General features: G+C 53.9%; 9 protein-coding genes across 9 annotated transcripts; 4 read left to right on the top strand and 5 right to left on the bottom strand.

The window, feature by feature from the left end:
• Positions 1-539: 539 nt before the first annotated feature.
• KRP23_5699 (von Willebrand factor A domain-containing protein 8) lies at positions 540-881 on the bottom strand (the record flags this gene model as incomplete). Its single annotated transcript, XM_067890795.1, has 1 exon — positions 540-881. The coding sequence occupies one exon, from the start codon at positions 879-881 to the stop codon at positions 540-542; it is 342 nt and encodes a 113-aa protein (XP_067745214.1).
• Positions 882-4,611: 3,730 nt separating this feature from the next.
• On the top strand, positions 4,612-5,605 carry KRP23_5698 (Proteasome subunit alpha type-3; the record flags this gene model as incomplete). The annotated part of the gene is made up of 4 exons (XM_067890794.1): positions 4,612-4,715; positions 4,788-5,163; positions 5,233-5,345; positions 5,422-5,605. 4 exons carry the CDS (start codon positions 4,612-4,614, stop codon positions 5,603-5,605), a joined length of 777 nt encoding a protein of 258 aa, XP_067745213.1.
• A 543-nt stretch (positions 5,606-6,148) lies between these two features.
• On the bottom strand, positions 6,149-6,664 carry KRP23_5697 (uncharacterized protein; the record flags this gene model as incomplete). The annotated part of the gene is made up of 1 exon (XM_067890793.1): positions 6,149-6,664. The coding sequence occupies one exon, from the start codon at positions 6,662-6,664 to the stop codon at positions 6,149-6,151; it is 516 nt and encodes a 171-aa protein (XP_067745212.1).
• A 1,592-nt stretch (positions 6,665-8,256) lies between these two features.
• KRP23_5696 (CENP-B-like protein 1) lies at positions 8,257-10,137 on the top strand (the record flags this gene model as incomplete). Its single annotated transcript, XM_067890792.1, has 1 exon — positions 8,257-10,137. The coding sequence occupies one exon, from the start codon at positions 8,257-8,259 to the stop codon at positions 10,135-10,137; it is 1,881 nt and encodes a 626-aa protein (XP_067745211.1).
• Positions 10,138-10,365: 228 nt separating this feature from the next.
• Positions 10,366-11,326, top strand: KRP23_5695 (Ras-related protein rab7; the record flags this gene model as incomplete). Its single annotated transcript, XM_067890791.1, has 6 exons — positions 10,366-10,418; positions 10,490-10,718; positions 10,776-10,895; positions 10,965-11,015; positions 11,086-11,189; positions 11,260-11,326. The coding sequence occupies 6 exons, from the start codon at positions 10,366-10,368 to the stop codon at positions 11,324-11,326; spliced, it is 624 nt and encodes a 207-aa protein (XP_067745210.1).
• A 172-nt stretch (positions 11,327-11,498) lies between these two features.
• Positions 11,499-12,320, bottom strand: KRP23_5694 (uncharacterized protein; the record flags this gene model as incomplete). The annotated part of the gene is made up of 2 exons (XM_067890790.1): positions 11,499-12,010; positions 12,080-12,320. The coding sequence occupies 2 exons, from the start codon at positions 12,318-12,320 to the stop codon at positions 11,499-11,501; spliced, it is 753 nt and encodes a 250-aa protein (XP_067745209.1).
• A 143-nt stretch (positions 12,321-12,463) lies between these two features.
• KRP23_5693 (Aladin) lies at positions 12,464-14,284 on the bottom strand (the record flags this gene model as incomplete). Its single annotated transcript, XM_067890789.1, has 7 exons — positions 12,464-12,614; positions 12,679-12,840; positions 12,919-12,991; positions 13,065-13,164; positions 13,236-13,302; positions 13,370-13,589; positions 13,645-14,284. The coding sequence occupies 7 exons, from the start codon at positions 14,282-14,284 to the stop codon at positions 12,464-12,466; spliced, it is 1,413 nt and encodes a 470-aa protein (XP_067745208.1).
• A 147-nt stretch (positions 14,285-14,431) lies between these two features.
• On the top strand, positions 14,432-16,841 carry KRP23_5692 (ATPase family protein 2-like protein; the record flags this gene model as incomplete). Its single annotated transcript, XM_067890788.1, has 4 exons — positions 14,432-15,419; positions 15,483-15,586; positions 15,665-16,702; positions 16,770-16,841. The coding sequence occupies 4 exons, from the start codon at positions 14,432-14,434 to the stop codon at positions 16,839-16,841; spliced, it is 2,202 nt and encodes a 733-aa protein (XP_067745207.1).
• A 95-nt stretch (positions 16,842-16,936) lies between these two features.
• Positions 16,937-18,958, bottom strand: KRP23_5691 (uncharacterized protein; the record flags this gene model as incomplete). Its single annotated transcript, XM_067890787.1, has 3 exons — positions 16,937-17,052; positions 17,124-17,253; positions 17,330-18,958. The coding sequence occupies 3 exons, from the start codon at positions 18,956-18,958 to the stop codon at positions 16,937-16,939; spliced, it is 1,875 nt and encodes a 624-aa protein (XP_067745206.1).
• Positions 18,959-23,198: the final 4,240 nt, after the last annotated feature.

Genomic DNA, 23,198 nt, shown 5'->3' with positions numbered 1-23,198 from the left:
GATGCACTGCTGGAGAACTGGGGCCTGTTCTCGGTCTACTTTGACAATATCAACATCCAGCTCGAGCGCCTGGAAATTGGTGGTTCGGTGAACTTGGTGATGGCAACCACGACTACAACTGTCACCATTTCTGCCGACACGCTACGACGGGTATTCCCTCACCTGGTCGCTAATGAGGAAGGTAACAGCCTCGCCACCAAGCTGCAGGGACGCTGTATCTCGATGCGTGGGTCAGTGCTTTTCACCTGGGACGACAAAAACGACTGCGTGGCGAGTATGCAAAGCCGATCGGACATGCTAACGCCATTGCTTCAACTGCTAGGAAACCTGGAGGACGTATCTCGCGTATTCGACAGCGCTCTTGTTACACCCGAGTGTAGATTGACAAGAAGGGAGGGGAATTGAGCTCGATCATATCGTGTTTGTTAGTGGCCAGGATCGAGCTCTGTAGCATTAGTCTCAACGAAAAAGTAGTTTTTTTTCAGCTTAATAGTAAGCTCGCTCAAAGGTAGATTGTCGGTGTCTGCGGAACACTGCAGTTAGCTCCCACCAAAGGCGGATGTGAAGATCTGCTTGAACATCCTAGGCAAGTCCGACGTGTCAAGACAGACATGGCCACGCCCTGCGGGTAGTTCGCGACGGATACGCTCAGCCTCGTCGGCAAAGGAGGCAATGAAAAGAGCGTGAGCCTGCACGCCAGGTTCCGCGAGCAGCTTCCGACCTAGGTATCCGGGCTCGATTCCGTATCGCTCCAGATTGGCATCGCTCACCACAAACACGAACCGATCGTCACCCTCGAGCGCAGCAACACGCTTCACGCCTCGTTCCACAGCTTTAACCGTGTGGTCTCCGCTTTGGCAATACTGAGTATGCGCGACCATCTTCTGAAGCACTTGCAGTCTCTCCTTGCGATCCACTGGCGGTGCACCAAACTCTACGAACGGGATCTCGGGCGATTCACCACTGTGCCCCAGGATGCGAGTAGTGACAGCAAAATGTTCTCTTCATCAACGGAGGGTTCTTCTGTAACACGCGTCATTACTGCAGCAGGCGCTCACACTTCAAATAGACGTTGCCATGAGGATATGACAGTTGAATCAAAAGGCAGCGAGGATTGACAATCCTCTGTGGTATCCTGCTCCAAAAGGCATTACTTTTTCGTTGAGACTAATGCTACAGAGCTCGATCCTGGCCACTAACAAACACGATATGATCGAGCTCAATTCCCCTCCCTTCTTGTCAATCTACACTCGGGTGTAACAAGAGCGCTGTCGAATACGCGAGATACGTCCTCCAGGTTTCCTAGCAGTTGAAGCAATGGCGTTAGCATGTCCGATCGGCTTTGCATACTCGCCACGCAGTCGTTTTTGTCGTCCCAGGTGAAAAGCACTGACCCACGCATCGAGATACAGCGTCCCTGCAGCTTGGTGGCGAGGCTGTTACCTTCCTCCTCAGCGACCAGGTGAGGGAATACCCGTCGTAGCGTGTCGGCAGAAATGGTGACAGTTGTAGTCGTGGTTGCCATCACCAAGTTCACCGAACCACCAATTTCCAGGCGCTCGAGCTGGATGTTGATATTGTCAAAGTAGACCGAGAACAGGCTCCAGTTCTCCAGCAGTGCATCCACCCCGCAAATCGAGCCGTCGGTCACGTCCGGGGCCATAGCGTTTTGCAGAAAGCTCAGCACGAAGTCACGCAGCAATGGCGGAGGGGACCTGAGGCCAAAGCGGAAAATGCGGAAATAATGCATCGCCACAGTCCAGACTGTCTGTGTGGTGGGGATGCCGATGTGAGTGTTGCATCGCTTCAGCTTGAGTTCCTCAACCTCTTGTCGTAACTTTGAGTTAGCGCTTTCGAGGGCGAGCGTCAACATGCGCTGCTTCTTCCGGTATCTCGCCTGGTTCACTCTGCGTCGTTCTCGCTGTGCTCGAGTGTTTTGCTGGTGTTTGCTGGTACTGGTAGCTTCGTTGGCCATGCAGGGTTTCGTGCAGGCTTGGAAGGGTGCTTGGGCATTCATGGCTTCCGGTGGCGTCTCAATCATGGCCACAGCGGCGTGCCTGCGATTCGAGTTTGAGCGCTGAGTGACAGCGCAGATCACATTATCACTCAGCGACGTGGTGTTGGGCGGATATAGCGAGAAGACGGGCATGGCTGGCTCCAACGAGCTGTTTGATAATGACCGATGGTTGGGTTGCAACGAGATTGCATACATGACGGAGACCGTCCGGGCAAATTTTATTCAGCTCAGTGGTCTGTAAGCAATCGTAACCTCGCCGAGGTCGTAAGCACCGTTTACTAAGCAGGAGGGGGGTAAGAGGGAAACAGCATAATCCCGTTTAGGGTGACTACAGAATGTGAGTGATCCTCGACAGTCCAGGAAATGTATACAATGTACTGATACAAGGTCAAATGACAAAAGGCGTGGTCAATTTACCATATTGAGCCAATGGCGTGGCTCGAAAGTCGATATTGACAACACACGATTTTAATGTCACTCGCATGGTACACTTTTGACGAAGTGACACCAGCCGAGATAAGCTCCTGGATGCGATGTCATCGCACGTGTTCGAATTATTAATTCAATCGTGAAAATGAGTTGCAGCCATCCATTTGTGCAAAGCAGATTGCCAAACAACATCTTGCTTCATACTTTGAGGCTTCATAATTTACTTTCACAATTCCTGTGTCGTCTGCAATATTGCAAACCCGATCGTCTACTCTCGCTTCCCATGGAGCTGGCTACACAGCCGGAAGCTGCGTTCCCAAGCACTCCGTTGGGTCCATCAATTGCTGTTACGAATAACTCTACATGAATACACTTTGAGCTTTTGAAAGTAGGCCTAGTCCAAAAACCTATTCGCTCCGCTATGACAGAGAAGGAAGGACCGGCCAATTCCGTTAGTTGCATGTGGGTTAACGCCTCGCGATCGTGTGGGCAAACGCCTCACATACCTTTGCGGGCAAGCTCCTCGCATCTGTGGGGACGAATCACAAACTGTGAGACTTGGATCCGGATATGTTATACTGCAAGGTTTCTGTGTCAAGAGGCGTGGACAGCAAATCGTCCACGCCTTTGACCCGCTTTCTGTATTTAACCTGAATTGACCACGCCTTCTGTCATTTGCCCGTACTTCTAGTATCTTACTTCAGTATACTGCTAGTAGTACGTAAAAGCAGTACAGTACTCAAATCACAGTCCTATGCCCAACTAGGGAACCCCAAACAAGTGGAAGAGGCGAGACGTATGAAAAGAGGATGTACTTGAGGAAATATCATCACATGTTTTAGTAATGGCACGTGATGCTGGGTTTTGTTGTCTCGTACGTTTTATAAACTGACCAATACGTGTCCGGATAATTTAGCATGTTAGAATACACCCTGGTTGAGAAACATGAACCGCTGGTGCAGCGAGACTCAACATGTTCCAGGCGTTCGTGCACGAGCAAACAGGCAATGATTTCGTATTGGGTCTCAACACCAAGCAGCTCACGCACTTCTCTCGTCTGGACTGGAACAAGGTTTTCTTTGTAACCACCTTGGCGAGGAGGTCAACGCTTTCTACTGCGACCCTCACGGTCGTTGCCGAGTAGTAGAAGGCAGCTCGACGTCTTTGGTAGTTCTGAACTTGAAGTGGCAATAGCATTGACTGCATAACTTACTTCGGTCAAAATAATTCAAACTTGAACAGGAAAGTGCTCGTCAAAAGTTGGCAGTCGAAACTATAATACAATTTTGCCCAAAGGGCAAATGGCTAGCCCATCCCATTGATCAAAACCGAACTTTCCCAAGAAACTGCTTGTCGTTGGCGGCGCCAGTGCGCTGGGCCGCGCCGTATTGTCCCCTTTCGCGCGTACGCACGTCTCCCAGGTGAAAAGCACTGACCCACGCATATCCAATTCACATACGACCGCGGTGGAGTCCAAGTTCGACTCCTAGCAAAGAATATCAAATAGGGCAACTCGTTAGCAGCTTCCTCAGCGACTTGCTGCCGTATAAATACAGACATGGAAGGTTACCATATCTTTGCGAATATGTAGGAAACTGTGTTGCCAAAGCACACGGTTCTCATCAACATCTCAACGACTGTTCGACACTTCCTTTTTTTTCAGCTTAAAGCACAGACACAAACGCTAGCTAGGTCCTATTGTGCAGGTTTCTTCGCTCCGTCCTAAACGAATTAGCTGGCATTTGCGGTCAGTCCTGATAAAGTGTAATGCATTTGCATCGACTGCCAAATTGGCAGTACGATCCTGTTGCCCTACCAGCTGGAACTCAATTTATCACCATAGAATCTCAAGACCGCTCAAGCATGCGCGCGATTCTTTTTAAATGCCTGGCAAAGGTCAAAAAGTTGAAAAGTAACTGGTAACTTATCCACCGGTCGCTAAACTGACCTTTCCAGTACATGCCAATCTTTCCGATTTTATCCAATGAAGTCACTTCCTTCCCTTCATTGGTCAAAAATAAAGATCCAAAATGGAGGGGGAGGATATATTTTCCGCTCAGCAGGTCCGAGAAAGCGGCGCAGGTGATGGCGATCTTGACCTTATCGAGACCGTCTCAGTCGTCTCACGTCTCTTTCATTGCTCTGCCTGCAGGTTAATCTAGACCATGAGCAGCACTGGCGCGGGCTACGACTATTCAGCGGGCACGTTCTCCCCCGAGGGACGCATCTTCCAGGTCGAATACGCCAAGAAGGCCGTCGAGAACAGCGGGTAAGCTCGAGACATAACCGAACTAAGTCGATACGGTTAGTAACCCACGTGCATCTTTATGCCCATTGGCAGCACAACGATCGGCATCAAGTGCACGGACGGCATCATCATGGGTGTGGAGAAGACGCTGCTGTCCAAGATGCTGGTGCCCGGCACGCACCGCCGCGTGTACGCCATCGACCGCCACGTGGGTCTGTCTATGGCGGGACTAGTGGCCGACGGCCGCCAGCTCGTGAACCGCGCGCGCGAGGAGGCGCTCAACTACAGGAAGAACTACGGATGCAGCATCCCGCCGCAGCTCCTGGCGGAGCGCATGGGCCAGTTCGTGCACTACTACACGCTGTACGGCTCCATCCGACCGTTCGGCACGGCCATCATGCTGGCGGGCTACGACCAGGACACTAACAAGTCGAGTCTCTACGTGGTGGAGCCCTCTGGAGTCACCTACGTACGTGAAGATGACAGCAGAGCGGTGGATATTTTTTTGTTACTGACAGGGTTTTATTGCTGGTTGCAGAGCTATCGTGGTTGTGCGCTAGGCAAGGGCCAGCAATCAGCCAAGACAGAGATCGAGAAGTACAAACTCTTCGACATGACGTGCCGCGAAGCCATGAAATACGTTGCCAAGATGTACGCCATTGTGTGTTGTAAACCATGTTGAGGCTACGTGCTGACTTTTTATGATGTGTTTGTTGTTTGCATGCAGTCTGAACACGCTGCACGACGAGGTGCGCCACCCGTTCGAGCTGGAGCTGAGCTGGATCTGCGAGGAGACGAAGTGGCAGCACCACCTGGTTCCGGACAACCTGCGCGACGAGGTGAACGAGTGGGCCGTCCAGTCTATCAAGGAGGACGAAATGGCCGACGACGACGACGATGACGACGAGTAAGCCAAACGACCTCTCCGCCCTGAAGCGTAGTAGTCGTTTGGTTTTCTCCGACAGAAGACAGTCGCCAGGGAGACGACCGATCTCCCGATGAGTGTCAGGAAAAATCTTCGAGTCCAGTCTCGTTAAACTGCTGCATAGGCGTAATAAAGGCAAACTCATTTGACAGACATGTTGGTTTTGAGGAGTGACGGAGGTCTGTTTGGTGTCGAGGCAGGTCGGAGGCTTGCCGGCATTTCTGTGCTGCTTGAACATTCCATGCCGTTTAACGACACCTTGCTCAGTGGACACCTTCCGGAGTAACGGTAATGAAATGGGAAATGACGGACAGTAGACAAGCGCCATGCAAGCAGCCGAACGAGAATGGGCAAATGGATCCGTTAGACGGAGGTTACTCCCAAAGTACGGGACTTATACACAACTAGCATTAAACTACACACGCATTCAGAACTACATCCCTCTCCCCCCCTCTCTCCGCCTTCATCTCTCGCAGTGCTATGGCACCTTAAATAGTAAATACTCCACTGCTGCAACACGATCGACCGCTCACTTGGAGCAGCACGAAGAGCTGGCGGTCGAGTCGTCACTGAAGCTGAAGGACGCGAAGCTGTCGCCCGCCTCGTCGTCTCCGTCGTCGTTCTCCCCGTAGAAGCTCGAGGACGAGCACGTGCTGCCGAGCGGCTGCGTGGGCTTGCGCATGGCGAACATGCGCAGGTCCATCTCGCGGTACATGATGACGCTCCACTTGCACTCGCCCGAGCAGTAGCAGTCCACCTGGTCGTCGGGGATCTGCAGCGAGAAGAAGGACACACCGCAGTTGCTGCACACGAGAGGCAGCCCCGACACGCTCGGCGACCGGGGGCTGTAGCAGCACTGGGCGTCCGAGACGGCCATGTACGCGAGCACCTCGAGGTCCACGGCCTCGTCCATAGTGCGGCCCGAGTCGTCGGAGCGCGCGTCCAGCGACTGCGGCTTGCAGACGCGGTCCACGTAGTCGAAATAGTCCTCGCGGAGGCTGGCCACCGCTTGCACTCCCCCCGAGCAGCTCATTTGGGACACCATGATGAAGAGACGAGCGTTTCAAAGGCGAGGGGAAGGCGACGAGAGCTCCGGCGCCGACACGGCAAATCGCAAAGTGAGCCGCTGCGAGTCCGGCTTGGCCTTTTGCGATCTTTGTTCCGCTTTCGCGCCCTGCTCGGAACTCACTGGCCTTCAGTATGTTGCTGATTCTTTCTGGCGGTTGATCGGCTCATCTCCGCTCTGCCGCTGCCGTGCCATACCCGCGCCCTGTCGCCCAGCTCCTAGTGGACTTTACTATGGAGTCGTGTCCGCTCGACCGCGAAGGGTCGCCATTTTAACCGAGCTCGGCCAATCACCGTCCGCCTGATAACACGGCTGTCAAAAGCGGGCTGAAGCTCGTTTTCTTGAGGCTGAAAACGAGCCTTCAGCCTGCTTTCTTGCCCGGTGGTTTGCTGCAGCGCGCTACAATCTTCTTTGCCTCGGTCGCCCAGTGCGGGCATCAGAAGACCTTCTCGCGATTCTCCGCCTCCGCTGGTAATTTGAGGTATCCGCTTAATTGAGGTCGGACCCTTCAATCTCGAAATTCACGTTCCGAATAAGTAAACTTGCCATATTTAGACTGAAAATCGAACAAACCGAAAAGACACGAATTAGACTCGATCATATTCGTGTTCATTCAGCTAGAGCTCAGCTCAGCTGGTCGTCTTCAATGGAGACTCTCCATTAAAAAGCTGCATTGAAGTCGCGTGGGCAACCACGCCACGGACGACAGCTTTCGCGCGCGCTTTGCGTGAGTTGTGACCGCATGGTTGAAGCGACAACGACAACGGCAATTCGTCAGACCAGCAAGACATCGTTACCTCAGCGGTTTCCCGGTTTCCCGCGCACCCGGCGTGACGTCCCCTTTAGACGACGAGCCAAGACAAACCACGTGGATGACGCGCACCGCAGGACCAATGGCCGCGTCTTCTCCACGTTGGGCTGCCGTTCATTGGTGGTGCCTGTACTATATCATTATGCTTGGCGCGTTTGAGACTCGGCCAAGATGGCTTCGCTGGCATGGCGACTGATGAATACTGTGGAAAATGCTGGCCGGACGCGACGCGCGTCGCCGCTTGATGGACGAGCAAGGTCATATAATAACAACACGGCACGCTAGCATGCTGGCAAGGCCGGGCATAACACGAATTTTGTGGCTCTGCATCGGCCACCAGTGTACAGCACTTGCGCAAGCGCCCCTACTTGACGTGGCGGACGAAACGCACGCGAGCGCTACTCTGTTCGCGAACCGCCAGCAAGTCGCCGTCTGTCAAACGCCAGCTAACGCTGGTACTCCATCGTATAGTTTAGTATCCTTGCCGGCGCCGAGCACGGGATGCCTATGCCATGGCAAGTGTTGTGCGCAACCAGCATTCGTAGCGACCGTGAAAGATCGCGAATGTGTGGTCCACATCTTCAAGATCAGGTTTGACAGGGGTCGACCACCGAGCACTGGCTCCCTCTCGTTCTCGATTGGCGCGCTTTTTTTCAAACGCCCATACTGAACCTCAGTATACTGTCATTCTCCTTCCCTCCTCAGAGCCAATATATTGGCTAAGACAGATCCTGCCAAGCCGCCGACGACCCTGAGCAGCATGGCCCGACCCAAGGCGCGCAGCACCAACCTCACGCACGAGCAGAAGCGACTCATCTGTCTGCACGCGCGGCAGTTCCCCAAGACGACACAGGCACAGTTGGGCCAGTGGGCCAAGGAGCAGTTCCAGCTCGACTATGTGCCGTCGCAGGCCGCCATGAGCTACATGCTCAAGAAGCGGGCGCAGTTCGAGCTCGTGTCGGGGGAGGGCCGCGACTACAAGAAGCTTCGCACCGTCAAGTGCCCCGAGGTGGACTCGGCGCTGGCCAACTGGTTCCTCTACTGCCAGGCGCGCCGCCTGCGGCTGCCCGGGGACCTGGTGCGCCACAAGGCACGCGTGTTCTTCGAGCTACTGGCCCCGCAGCTGCCCGAGAGTGTCACCAGCTCGCCGCCCCAGTTCTCCAACGGCTGGATGCACTCGTTCATGGGCCGACACGGCTTCTCTCTCGGGGGAGGCAAAGGCAGCAAAGGCGCACGCGTGCAGCAGGAAGACGTGGACGGACGCCCCAGGTTCGCACTGGAAACGTCCGTCATCTCGACGCCCGACCATCTAAAGACGGCGGTGATGGGCATGCTGCCCGAGAACGTCTACTGGCTGCATGAGACGCGGCTGTTCTACGCCATGAGCCCCGACAGGCAGGCGCTGCCCACGGGCCACCACCCGGACAAGAAGCTCACCATGTTGCTGGCTGTTAATGCTGACGGTAGCGATAGATTGAACCCGTTTTTTGTGGGACCTCACCCGCTACCGACAGACCCGACTGCGAACGGGGAGGAGCGGTCGTACCAGTTCGCGTGCAACCACAAGGCTTGGGTGCCGCCCACAATGCTCCGCGACTGGCTCATGGCGCTGGATTGGCGCATGCGCGTGACCAACCGTCAGATTGTGCTGATCGTGGACTCGATGGCAGCGATGAGCGTGCAGAAGGCGTCGCTCTCGAACGTCAAGCTGCACTTTGTGGAGCGCAACCACGCTGGCGAGTTGTGTGTGCGAGCGCTGGAAATGGGGATTGCGTCAGCTGTCAAGCGCCGGTACCGCTACCAGCTCTTGGACTACGCACTAGACCGACGCGAGGAAGGACAGCTAGACGTCTACGACGTGCCGCTGCAGAAAGTGGTGGAGTGGGTGAGTCAAGGATGGCAACAGATCCCGCGGTCCCGTATCATGGCTAGCTTTGCACACGTGGGAGTGATGGTGACGACGGAGACTGGGTCCGAAGTTGTCCCGGACAATCGCGCCGACGACAAGCTGGATGCACAGATACAAGCGTTGCTGAAGCGCCTAAAGCTCGTCAGCCCCATGCGGCTGATCGAGGTGGTGTCTCCAAGTACTGAAAGAGCGTGCGACGAAGACCTGACCGACGCGGACTTTGCCGATTCGGCACTGCACGCTACTCAAGGAACAGTGGGCATGCAAGTGAGCACTGCAGATCTCACTCGCCACACCATCTCGCAGGTGGCGACGGAAAACTCGTCGGGGGGCTCCACACCTTTCGACTCGCAGATGGCACCAGCACGCACAGCTCCCCGCCGCAGCAGCAGCTCCTCGAACACCAATATAACCGAGTACGCTGGATTTGACCAAGGATACCCAGGCTCGTTGGAGGACACGTGGTTGGCGTGGAATACTTCGCAGCGTACGGCAACGGCCCCAGTCCGCCAGCCCGTGAGTGATCTGGAGGCGGTGCAAACGACGATCCGCATCGCCACCGAGATGAACTGCGACCCCGGCGTGATGTTGGAACTCAACCGGATCCAGGAGGCAGTGGCCAACCGCGACCCGAGTGCTCCGACCGCGACTGCTCCGACCACGCAGCTGGTCCCCACCCGCAACGCCATCTGCCAGTTCCGCTTTGGAGCACCTACGCGGCGCCTCTTGTAAGCAGAACGCCCAAGTATCAGCGTAATGTGCACAAAAACCTCTTTCTCGTCGTTGTCAAAATGTAGCCATTTCCGCTTCAACTTCGAGTACGCTTCTCTCATTGGTCAAAACCCCGAAGATTTACGAAGAAAAACTCATCCCAATCAGCATTTTGCAGCGAAGAAGGCAAGCCTCGTCGGCTCCACCTTCTTGCATTTATCGAGCGAACCGAGCGCAGACTGCCGCACCATGTCACACCGCAAGAAAGTGCTGCTGAAGTTGATCATCCTGGGCGACAGCGGGTACGATCTCCCGCTCTGCGGCTCTCAGTAGAAACATCTCTTAAATATATATTTATTTTATTCGCTGGCAGCGTGGGGAAGACGTCGCTCATGAACCAGTACGTGAACCAGAAGTTCAGTAACCAGTACAAGGCGACGATCGGCGCCGACTTCCTTACCAAGGAGATCATGCTGGACGACAAACTGGTGACGATGCAGATCTGGGACACGGCAGGGCAGGAGCGCTTCCAGAGTCTGGGTGTGGCCTTCTACAGGGGCGCAGACGCCTGCGTGCTGGTGTACGACATCACCAACCCAAAGGTGAGGGGGTTGGGGGGGTTATAGGAGACTGAGGGGATACTGACTGTTGTGCTGCAGTCTTTTGAGAAGTTGGACACGTGGAGGGACGAGTTTTTGGCGCAGGCGGGGCCGAGAGACCCCGACGCCTTCCCGTTCATTGTTCTGGGCAACAAGGTGGACAAGGAGTCGGAGAGAAGGGTGGGTGACGTGAGAGTGGGGAGTTTGGGGGAGATGGTGCTAATGTATTGTGGGGTTGATGTGCTTCAGGTTCAGAAGGAGAAGGCGCAGGAATGGTGTCGTGCCAAGAATATGCAGCAGGTATTTACTGGTTGTGTGACAGCTTTGTGGGTATGGTAGATGGTGACGGTGTTGATGTGGTTGTGACCAGCCGATTCAGCACTATGAGACGAGTGCAAAGGAGGCGACGAGTGTGGAGGAGGCATTCCAGACGATTGCCAGCTCGGCGCTGCAAAAGGGCCAAGACGATGATATGTACGTGATGGCTGCAACAATAGATCGCAGTGCGTTGGAGATTGATAGTTTGGTTGCTTCTGTGGCGCAGCTACGTACCCGAGACGATTGACCTTAGTGGCACATCGTCGAAGCGCGAGAGTTCTTCATGCTGTTAAATTGGGGCGCTGTGCTTCTGGTGCAGACGGTATACAGTTCAACGGACTATCGCGTGATGACTGACAATGAATGAGGCAGGCGCAACGAGAGGGCGTGGGGCACCATGCAGTGAAGAGGGACAGGCCTGGCTAGACGAACGTAGTTCCAGTCTCACTTTGCTTGACAAAATATTCATTTGTCGGCTTTCTTTTTCCAAGCTTTCAGTACTAGTCCTCGCTTGGTTGGCGATTGTCCTTGCTTGACAGGGGATCGTTTTTTCTTCGGCGAGGCTTGCTCTACTGCCGTCTTCATGGATCCTCTCAAAGCAATCGAGAGCGAGGGGACATTGGTTCCCTTCTTCTTCTGTTTGCTCATTGCGAGACGCTCTGCTTCTTGCTGCTGCCGCCTGGCCTCAATTCGCTTTTGAACTTGGCGTTTACGCCAGCTGCAGAACACTTTGAGCTGAGCTGCTAGTTCGACAGCCTCTCCCACATCCCGAGTCGGCAATGGTTTTGGGGGGCCAAACTCATAGCGACCCCACTCCTTCAGATCGACCTGCTCTTCTTCGTCGGTTGCAACCATGTACTTCCGTAATTGCTTCTTGCTAGTCTCACGAATCGCGATCTCGCGCTTCATGAACGTCAACTCACGAGCAATAACATCTGGATTTTGCTCGCGATGCAGGAGCAAGAAGTGTTCGAGCGCTGCAAAGGAAGCATCAGGCACAGTGAGCTGAGGATCGGCATATATGTGGCACAATTGCTAGTGGTCACCTTTGGCATGATCAACAGGTCGAGGCCCACGATATTTTCGCACGGGCGACGGTGGCGAGTTGCCCGACTTCTCATCCACGGAAGTTGCGGTACTAGGCGCTTTCGCCCTGTACTGCCTCAGCTCCTCTTGCTGGCGAAGCTCGATGATATCGCCATGGCAATCCACACATAGGTAGTCGAGCTCGGGATCTCCAAGATCTCCGCAACCGGCCCGGCAGTGGGCTTTCACATGGACACTCATCTCGGCGGATGTTTATTCACCAAACTCCTGTAACTGCTCAAGCACAACGAGGCACCTCGAAAGCACAACAACCAGCTCTGGGTTCTGAATTTGGACGCTGGGTCTTAATGGTTCTTCTGTTGGTTTAGCACGATGCGCTGAGTCTACGGTGCCTTGGGGTCTTGCAGGTAGAACGGGTGGAACGAGATCAAACCACTGCTCCAGGCAATGCTCAATAGTGCGCCATTCTTGAAGTTGGATGCGAATGCGAGCTTTCGGGGTACGCCAGCGTTGGGAGGTCCACGCAGAAGGCCACTGAAACAATAGACAAGTCAGAGCGCTTGTTGCTATGCCTGGCGCTTTTCAATGGGAAACAAACCTGCGGGTGAAAATCAGGAACGGCTCCCACACCACGCTGAAAATGGCGACCAGCTCTCCAGTCCCAGCTTGGTGGGACCCGGTTGCTGTAGTCCGATACGTGACTGCTACCCTCGATCCACTAGGGTCCCATGCAATGCTCTGAACTTTGCCGCCAACAATACTACAGACGTACACAATGATAAATGTCAGTGTCGCCAGGCAGACCGGCCCTTCACAATGATAACCAGTGTTAACTTACGCAGAGGTGCTTCGGTCAAGTGAAAAGAGCTCCTTCTCAGCAAAATCAAGAGCCGGTGAACTAATCTGTGCGTCTGCAGCAGCATCATACAGCCCATGATTAATTGGGGTGTGCCACAAGCAAGCTCAGCGAATTGTTTTCTATACCTATCGAGGGAGGACAATCTTGGAACACGTATGGATACATGAGAGCACTGTTACGCAGTGCCACCAGCAAGCATCGTCCATCACTCGACCACCCACAACTCTGTGTCAGTCAAAAGAACACTGTTAGTAAATTGTACGCTGGAGTCTACGAGATGACGTTGCAAGACGTACCCCGGCAGCGACTTCCCAGGTCTCTCTCTTCCATGTCAAAGTCTCCCACATGAGCGATACGCCGTTCCTACCAAAAGTTGACAACCTTTTATCAGTACACACTACACAACGCACTACTACACCAAGCCACTCACTCAGTGATAACGAATAAATATTCGCCGGTTGGCGACCAGTGCAGTGACGACAGCTTGTAGGGGCTCTGCAGCTCCGTCTTCCTCGAAAAAATCGCGTCAAACACGACGACCGAGCGCGATCCCTTCCCAGTCGCCGCCAACAAGCTCCCGTCCGCATTCCAGCACACCTGACTAAAGCCAGCATTGCTCGGATGCTGCAAGATCTCCTGCAGCACAGGCTCTAAAACAACCAGTCAGCTCCCCTTGTCACCTTCATCCACTCTTCATCCACCCACCTCCACTCTTCTTAGGCACCTTCCACAGAAAGACGCCCGTCCGGCAGGCCACAGCCAGTGTATCTCCCGTGAACTTCCCCCACTCGATGCTGCCGATGTCCATCTGCTTGGGGTGTTCCAGCACGCGGGCGTCCCACGCCGCGCTCTCCACGTGATAAAGCGCCACGACGCCGTCCAACTGCGCCACTGCCAGCAGGTTGCGCGTCGGGTGCCAGCTCAGGTCCACAATGCTCTCACCGTTCTGCGTGTCCTGCGCGTCCTGCAGTTGCAGCTCCTGGTCGTCCTCGGCCCCTGTTGCAACTTTCAGCAGCCTCTGCACAGCACCCCCAGCGGCGTCCAGCGTCGTGTGCAGAACCGCCAGCTCGTCGTCCAGCAGGAAGCTCCTGGCGGCGCGTAGCGAGCGCTTCATCATCCTGAGCGCGCCCGAGTCCGAAGCTGAGTCCGCCTCGTCGGTCAAAGACTCGCGCTGACCGAACGGACGCGGTTTGGCGCTAGCCACGCGCGCCGACGGGAACACACGCCCTCCGCGGCGGATGAAGGCGTCGCCCACGTGCGCGTCATCCCGCTCGGAGACGCTGTAGAGCTCGCTCTGGAGCTCGCCGAACGTCACGGTGTCTTGCCGTGGCACCGCCCAAGGCATGGCGATGATTGATCAAATGTGTGCGACTGGTGTGGCGCGCGAAGGTAAGATGGCATTGCAATAAGGTAGTCGATTTTAGTGACGTCGAATATTGGCACTGAAGTGGGTCAGATGTTAGTGACATGGCTGCTTTGACATTGACAGAGTATGCGGATGGAGGTGGCAGTGGCAGCGTCCGGCTGCGCCACAAGCGTGGCGTATGTGTCTCCGACAGGATTTAAGGTGTTGAATGCTGCGTGGGGTTGCTACGTGTCGCTGCAATGCTGCGAATTGCATCGGCCGCGTGTTTTTCGGCTGGAAATTGATGGAAAACTTGAGTCAGAAGGTGGTGGTAAGGTCCAAATCGACCATTGGCCGTCCTGCAGCGAAGATAGAAGTTCGAATGATAGCTGCAACGGATTGAAATTGGGAGATGAAGTTGAGGTGAAGTGTGTGGCGCCATCGGATGTTCGAGTGGTGCAGTATCTGGCATTGGCGCCGGCTGGAGGCAGCCAGCAGAAGCTCGCGCTCCCGTTCGTGAAGAGCTTGCTACGGAGACGAGTTCTGACCGGATCAGTTGGGTCTGTTGCTTTGCAATGGGACGGACTGGACTATGGTGAATGGACGTATGAGTCGTACTTCCGTGGACGCAGTGGTAATGAAGATGGTGCTGTGTTTGATGGTGGAGTCGTGACGGATCAGACGTTGGTGTTAGTGTTCCCGACCGCTTCATCGTCTGCAATTGTACCATCACGTGGAGAACGGGTGTTTCAGCCGGTCGGTGCTCATGCGCGAGGATTTCGCGAGCTGGTGTCTATGGCACTTCGCCCAGCGTCGATGGGGTTGATGCAGGGTGTAAATGATACGGCGCGTACAATGGCTGCCCCTCGCTCGTTGCTGTTGCATGCACCGAGCGGTGCCGGGAAGACGACGCTAGTGCACCAAATTGCAGGTGAACTGAGAGCGAATATTCTCGTGCTGGATGGTGGATTGCTGGCATCACCGCAATTGCGACTCGAAGATTTCTTCTCGGCTGCACTACGTATTCAGCCTTGTGTGTTGCTGTTAGAAGACTTGGAGCTGCTGTTCCCAATGACTCTCGACGAGACCAAGTACAAGCTGGTTTGTCGTTTTGTAAATTGCCTCGAGAGTATTCGTAAGTATTTGGCAGCATGTGTTATCGTTTTGAATCAGGATTAACTTTCGTGGTGCTGCTCAGAAAAAGCAGAATCCGTTCGGGTCGCGGTGGTTGGAACAGTATCCGTACTTGGCGCTCTCCATTCAAAAGTGCGACAGTTATTCACAGACGAAGTGTTTCTCGATGTAAGTGGTTTCTGGTAATGCTAGATACCGTGCACTTATACGAACTACATTTCTAACCCCAGGAACTGCACGTTTTAGGTTCCTGACAAGCAATGGACTCTGGGCCTACTAATGGCGTTGCTCCCATCCCCAATCACCCTTCGACATGATTTCCTCATGTCTTTGGCAGTTCGATACGGCCAAAGGCCAAGCAATATCGCTTCCATTGCTCAACAGATTTGCATGCGGTTATCACGGGGAGATACCCAGGGCATCAGTGCCGAGTCCCTTGAATCGGAGATAGCCACTTCCGCACGTGAAATTTCGAGCACCAGCAACGGTGCCGATACCCTCAGCTCCTCTGTCCCAGACGTTTCATGGGACGACATTGGTGGCTTGGAGTGCGTCAAGCAAAACTTGGTCGAGATGGTCGTGTGGCCACTGGAGAAACCTCACGTGTTTCGTCGAATGGGAATCTCACCACCTCTGGGAATGGTACTCCACGGCCCTCCAGGAACAGGAAAGACTATGCTGGCGAAAGCGACTGCGAGGGCGAGTGGCTGCAACTTTCTCAATTTGTCAGCTAGTGACCTCATGAAGGCTGAAATTGGTGAGAGTGAGAAGGCTATTACGCGTGCATTCGACACTGCTAGGGCGCTAAGTCCGTGCATGGTTTTCATCGACGAATTTCAATCGCTGTTCGGCAACCGATCCACAGCTGGCCAAACAACGTCTCGAATGATTTCACAGCTCTTGATGGAGCTTGACACGCTCAAGGCTGTATCCGACGACAGCGAAGTACACAGTAGCTCCGCTGCACCCTCCACTGTGACCAGTACGGTTACCGGTCGGATATTTGTTCTGGCGGCAACGAACTCCTTGTCTGCCGTCGATCCGGCGTTCCTCCAACCAGGGCGCTTCGAGAATGTGGTGTATGTCGGGTTACCCAACGGCAGCGAGCGCAAGGCGATCCTGGAGATTCAACGCAGCAAAATGCCATGGAACGACGACGTCCGTTTAGCTAAGCTCGTCGAAGATACAGACGGTGCTAACGCGGCGTCGCTGATAGCATTGTGCCAGACTGCAGCTATCCAAGCCATGCAACGGATACCTTCCAGTGCTCCAGTGGATGAACAGGTAAGCTAGTTTGCGTTCCACAGTGATGATGCATTCCGATTGACTCTTTGTTTTCTGCGTGTTGTAGTGCATTGCAATGGTGGACTTCGTCGCAGCGTTGGCAAAGGGTAATTTTGACTTCCAGAACCCCAACCAGTAGACGAATGTACAGCCACGATACTTCGCCTGGACAGCTGCAAAATGGAGAGCAATGGCGCCGTTGAATTATCGAAATCGACGTCGCCTGACTATTCTCTAAGCGTCGAAACTCGCGTACGCAAGCAGCGCCGTTTTGACGCCCGGAGGAAACGCGAACAGCGACAGCTCGCCCTGAAACACCTCCGTGATGCGATAAATACCGCTGTCGATTCCTAAGCACACGACAATACATATTGCAGGTCAGTGACGGTCACTCCAGCAAAGACTTCACAATGATGTTCACCTTTTGCTAGCGCGGTGGCTTCTTGAACGTAGATATCGGTCGTAGTGCTCTCCTTGAGGCATGTCTCCATATATGTTTCCAGTGCATTGCGGCACTCCAGGAGCGACGAAAGCACGGCAGGGACAGTATGCTACAGTACGCAAGAAATAGGAAGGGTTAGTTCTCGGTAGTCGAGCACGACAGCACATAATGAAAGTAGACCGCACCTGAACATATCCTTGCTTGTCTTCCGCACGCGAGACACTCACGAGATGGCACAGCAACGACTCCGCCGCACGCACAACCTTCGCACGCTGGAACACGCGCCGGCGTGCCTCTTCCATCACGAAGCGGCGAATGGCAAACTGTAGTTTTGACTCGAAGAAAAACCTGATAGACGACTTCACACTCGCGGAGGAGATGCGAAGATTCGCCAGGTGTGGGTACTGGTGAAGCAGAAGCAGAGGGTGCGCATCATGCTGCGAGCTCAAGAAGCGCGACAGAGAGGTCACCGACTGCTCAAGTGCAAGAGCACCCGTACGCGAGTCTTCTCCCGCAGAGCCCTTCCTGTCTGGCAGCGTATTCAACAGCTGCAGCATCAGCGTGAAACTATCAATCGCTGCAGTCGTAGAACTGAACAGAGCGATCCACCGGTCACGAGAAGCAAACAGCGACTCTCGTGCAGCAGCGTCGAACTTGCAACCCGTTAGCAGGTTCTCAAACTTGAATAAGCTGTCCAGAATCTCCACGTCCTCTGCATCTGCAGGAGCCTTGGGCGTCTTCTTCTCTGAAATCTGCTTCAATGCCGCGTCCATACGCTTGTGCAGGCTCTGCAAGTACTGTTCATTCAGTGGCGTGCTGACCTGCGCACTCGCAGCAATCTCCGTCGCAAAAAGTGCAGTAGCTACATCCCCTTCCTTCGCCTTCCTGCCTGCCAGTGAGTCCCACACGTTGTTGCTGCCACCAAACGCACTGGCCACGACAGCGTGGCTCGCACGGAAGAGCAGGATCCGGAACACCGAGGCCGAGCACAGGACCGCTAAGTTCTCCAGCACACTGCTCGTCACCTGGAAAATCACCCTCCGCGTATGCAGCGCGAGGAAACTAATTTCACCAATCTCCACGTTCCTCTCAGCCTCTCCACCGAACAACCAGCTCAGCAGCCGCCCCACGACGTATACGAGCACTCCGCGACGCACGGCACGCACCGCGTCGCGCTGCATGGCTCTCCCAAAGGCCGCGCGCGGGTCCAGCACGAACGGGTCTTCACCCAGACTCTTCTCCACCATCACGAAGGACACAAAGGCCACGAGGCCGCCTGCAACTGCGAACGAGCCAAAGTCCGCTGCAACCTGAACGCTGGACGCCATCCCGTGGTACAGCACCAGCTTCCACGTGTACGAGTGAGCCACACAGAGCAACAGCAGCACCGGAAGCTGCGGCTGTTCCTGGGCGCACCTCACAGCGTCAACCACGGTGCAGACCGCCGCTTGGAGCCCTCCACGCGTGCTGTGGACCGGCTCGGCCTCTGCTCGTCGCGGCGTGGGTAGCAGCGCGTACCGAAGCGTCAGATGGGAGACTGCAGCGGTCCATAGACTCCCGGCGACAACGAGGAACGACGCAAAACCCGGGAATTCCAGCGGAGAGAGCACGGGCAGTGCGCACAGTAGCAGCAGCGGGAAAGTCACAGCGCCGAAGGCCGTGAGAGCCACGGCGCGCAGCGTTTGCTGGAGACGCTGCTGCACGTGCGGGTAGGGAAGGTCACGGAAGCTCGGTAAGGTGTCAGTGCCGCTCAGACCCGTCGCGTACAGCTGCAGAACCGCGTGCAGCACCTCGAGCGAGTGCGCGAAGCCCATGGTGCTGGAGGATCGATCAATAACAGTTATGAGTGGCGCCGGAATGGATATGCAGTTAAATGGGTTTAGTGTGGCGCACACATAGCGTTAACTTCATTTTCAACTGGCTCACCATGTAGCGCCTAAAGTACGAATCCTTCGCTTTGTAGACTGCCTTGACAATATGCGCTACGATCGAATCGTCAGGTACCTCCACCATGGCCTCACTTGTATCCAGCAAAGTGGTGCAAGTCTCTGCATCCACCAACCAGTATAACACATACTTCGCCACTCTTATCCGTAGGTACTGGAAGGATTTCCATCTGAGGTCCATGACCTTCACTTACGAGAGATTATGTAGTGTCTTCCGACGCTTGCTTGAGAACTCGAAGGCTTGTTGAATTCTGTTCCCTTACATGCACTGCCTGCTAACTACTCTGTAGTGGTTACGGTTGGTTTTCCTATGCATCGTGCAACGGACGCCGTGTCCGTTGCAGCTGCAGCTCGAGAGAGGAGTTTTGCTGATCCCACGGCTTGCAGCCACTACATCGCCCTCCAAGCTAAACTCCGCATGCTGCACTTGTAGCTATGAGCTACTTCTTGGCTGTCTTCTTCGTTCTCTTTGTTTTCTGACAGGGCTTCCTGTTCTTGTTCTTCTGCGTGTCGATCTTGGCCGCGGCACGTGAAGGTGCCGTTTTCGTATGCTTGTGGCTGAGGTTGGACACATACCGAGCCAAGGCATTGTCGTCGCTGGAATCCACGTACTCCTGTAGTTTGGCTGGGACGTCCTCATACATGTTCTTGATGGGCTCCCAGGAATCTTCAATTTCCTCAAGGCCTTCCCAACCGACGAGTACTTCATACCCATGCGAGGGATGCTTCTTGTGCCGCTTAAACTTGTCGACAGTAAGGTAGATGTCCTGGTTTGCAATGTGCTGGATAATCTCTTCGTTAATATCCAAGCTGCTATCAGCATAAAGTTTCAAACGTGACGCATGCACGTTGCGCGTGGCGCCACTGATAAGATGTTCAATATCAAACGAACTGACCTTGGTACCAATCACCCTGAAAGGACCAATCCATTTGACAGCAAGCTTGTTGGTGTGTGTATTCGCATCGACACGAGACCATAAAACAAAATCTCCGACGTGGAAGTTCACTGGCTGAGCACCACGCTGGTTAGATTTGTTACGCTTCGTTTGCTTCTCCTTTGCAGTCGTGATGGCGTTGTGCATGTCGTTAATGCTGCTTCTCACTCCATCCACTGCCAGTTGAATATCAGGGGTAAAGTTGCTGGCATCCATGAGATTATTTGCGATAGCATCCTTGCCAATCAGCACTTTCTGTAGCGGTGTTGCTGCTCGTAATCCCATGAAAACTTCTGCTGGCGTGTGGTTGGCAAGCGAGGCAACTGGGCTGTGGTTCAGGTTGGCCTGGATTAATGGCAGCAATGTCATCCAATTTTCCTGCTCGATTTTCCACTCCAGTAGCATAACGCGAACTACTTGCAGTATGTCACGATTTAGGTGTTCAACGCTGCCGTTTATCCACGGACAGTATGCCACGGTAAAGCTCTGCGTCATCTGCGTCTTGTGGCACAACTCATCAAGTAGCTGGTTCTTGAAGTGGGCTGCAGTGTCACTGATCAGTAATTGCGGCGTGCCGTAGCGGCTGCTCCACTGAAGGATAGCATTCGCCGCCGTTGCAGCATCTGCTGAGGTGCATTCTATCAGCTCGCAAAAGTGTGAGAAATCATCCTTGAGGACGAGCAAATAGTTCTTAGTTTCATTGTAGTCGCCGATGAAGAGATAATCCATGTGAAGAGCTTCATTCCGCTCCTTCGACCGATATGTTTCTCCCCATGGTCTTGGCACAATATTACCACCTTTTACATGGCAACACAAGAGGCAGCGAGCACAAAATTTGCGTGCTAGAGCCTCAAGCTTGGCGATCGAGAAGTGTTCTTGGAGGTGGTTTATCATCACCTTCACCCCTCGATGGCCCATTGTTCCACAATGAGCAATCACCATTAAACGCTCCAAGAGCACTGCAGCACTTGGCGGAATCCACAACCGCCCAGCCTGGTCGTGCCAACCACCATCGGTACTATTCGTTAGATGTGGGGGCCGTTCTGCATTTGCGCTCGCTTGAGCGGTGACAATCTCATCAAACGTCGGCCAGTCATCATCAGTGTGCAAAGGCCGAAGTTGCTGCGTGGATTGGGCTGGCTTTGGCTGTGGCGTGTGCTCGCTGTCTTCATCAATACGGAGGCGCTTCATGCTACTTGATTCACTAGGCGGGGGTGCTTGCGCCCATCTAGAAATCATGTCTGCCCAGACATTGTCGTCGCCACTAATATGCTCAATCATGTAGCGAAGCTCGTTCAGCTTTAGACTCCATCGCTGTAGCTTCCCACGCACATGCTTTTTGATCTCGTCACCGGGGGCAAAGATAAAAATGAGGTTGCGATGGGCGAAAGCCTTTTGAGCGAATGAGTAAGTAGTTTAGCTCAGTTGCGGCTTTTATAATCGGGAAGGCTTCCTTTTCCGTGACACTCCAGTGCTTCGATGCGCCTTTGAACGTGCCACTCATGCAGTGAACAAGTTGGTGATGTTGTTCTACGATGCTTGTAGTCGGGCTCCAGTCGTGCACAACAGTCAGGATAATGCTCCACCCAACGTCACTAGCGTCCGTCATTAGGATTAGCTCATCTGTATCATCAGGAGTCACCAACGTGGCCGAATTGGCAAGTAATTTCTTCACTTGTCCAAAACTTTGCTGCTCTTCCGCAGTCAAAGTGATCGCCAATCTTGCAGCAACATGCTTGGTGCGCTTGGTGCCAGCCAGCGCCTCTTGCAATCGATTGTGGAGAGGAGCTGCAACCCCGGCAAAATCCACGAGAGAGTTCCGCATCCACCCGGCAGCACACAAGAATTGTTGTAATTCACCCGCCGTTTTTGGTTCAGGAATATCGATCAGAGTCTGTATCTTCTCGGGGTCATAAGCTACTCCATCCGGTGTGATGACACGGCCACACCATTTGGCATGCTGAGTGTACAGACAGATCTTGTTGAGGCCAAGGAACAGTCCATACTTTGCTAGCGTGCTGTACACGCGGTCCAGTATCACGAGAAACTCGTCAATCGTGTTCGCGTAAATTAGCAGGTCATCAACCCAGGCGAGTACGTGTTCGTACAACAATTTGGCTTCACGCATTATTTTCTCGACAGACTGCTGGAAGTGAATGGACGAATCCACAGAGCCTTGTTGCAGACGCGTTGGAGTGAAAATGCCATCCTCGGTCATGTACGACTGCGATTCTTGACTGATCTTTGCCAGGGCCATCTGCCAAAAGCTCTTGATGAAGTTCACTGTCTGCTTGTGCTTCTTATTTTTCACATGCTGCAAACGGGTACTTAGGCTTGGCATTGTTCCTGCCAGCGGTAGTACTCGAGCATTGGTCCTACGAAAATCGACCACTTGTCGAAGTCCGCCAGATTTTCCAGGTTTCTTAACAGGACGCGCCGGACTCGCCCATCGGCTTGTCTCGTTGCGGTACACCCAGCCCAGATTGACCAGGGATTCATTGAAGCTCTTCATCCAGTCACGCTCAGCTGGAGCGTAAGTCCTGGGCTTGCAGCGAATTGGATCTGTGCCATCCTTAAAACGAATCACAAAAGGCTCAATTTCCGATGGAGGGTCATTGCCAATGGTTAATCTCCATATATCATAGCGCGTGACCACATCAAACAGCTCCTTCTTTCGCTCACGAGGGAAACCATTTTCTACTGCTTCGTTGACGAGTTCACAGAGACGAGCGACAATCTGCTTCTTGTCGGGGGGATCAAAGCTCAGAGGTATGGCAGACTCGAAAGGATCGAAATCAATAATTTCTTGGTTCGCTAGAGCAGCAATTTGTTCATCCACATCAATACCTAGTGCCTTCAAAGTCAACCATCCCAAAAGAAATTCATCTTCTTCAGTCTCCGTGATAATGCACGTCACATTCCTCATCCGAACTTTGCCTGCAGGCGTCAGCAGCTCCAAATCTAGCTCAATAGCTTCTTGGCATGTTATAATCGCTCCGCCGACCGCCTTGCCATCCACAGGTTTTTCTAGACGCCGAGTTTGCGCCGCTGGGCATGCCTGAATAATTTCTTCGACAATGTATCGCGGGATCACATTGTACTTCGTGCCGTTGTCGGGGTGGTAAGGCATGACCACCACTCCGTTGAACGCAACATGCTTGGGCTCTAACTCA

This window comes from Phytophthora ramorum (assembly GCF_020800215.1).
Source record: "Phytophthora ramorum isolate Pr-102 chromosome Unknown Phyram_PR-102_s0005, whole genome shotgun sequence".
Lineage (NCBI taxonomy): Eukaryota > Oomycota > Peronosporomycetes > Peronosporales > Peronosporaceae > Phytophthora > Phytophthora ramorum.
This window is presented reverse-complemented; position numbering and strand designations above follow the sequence as displayed.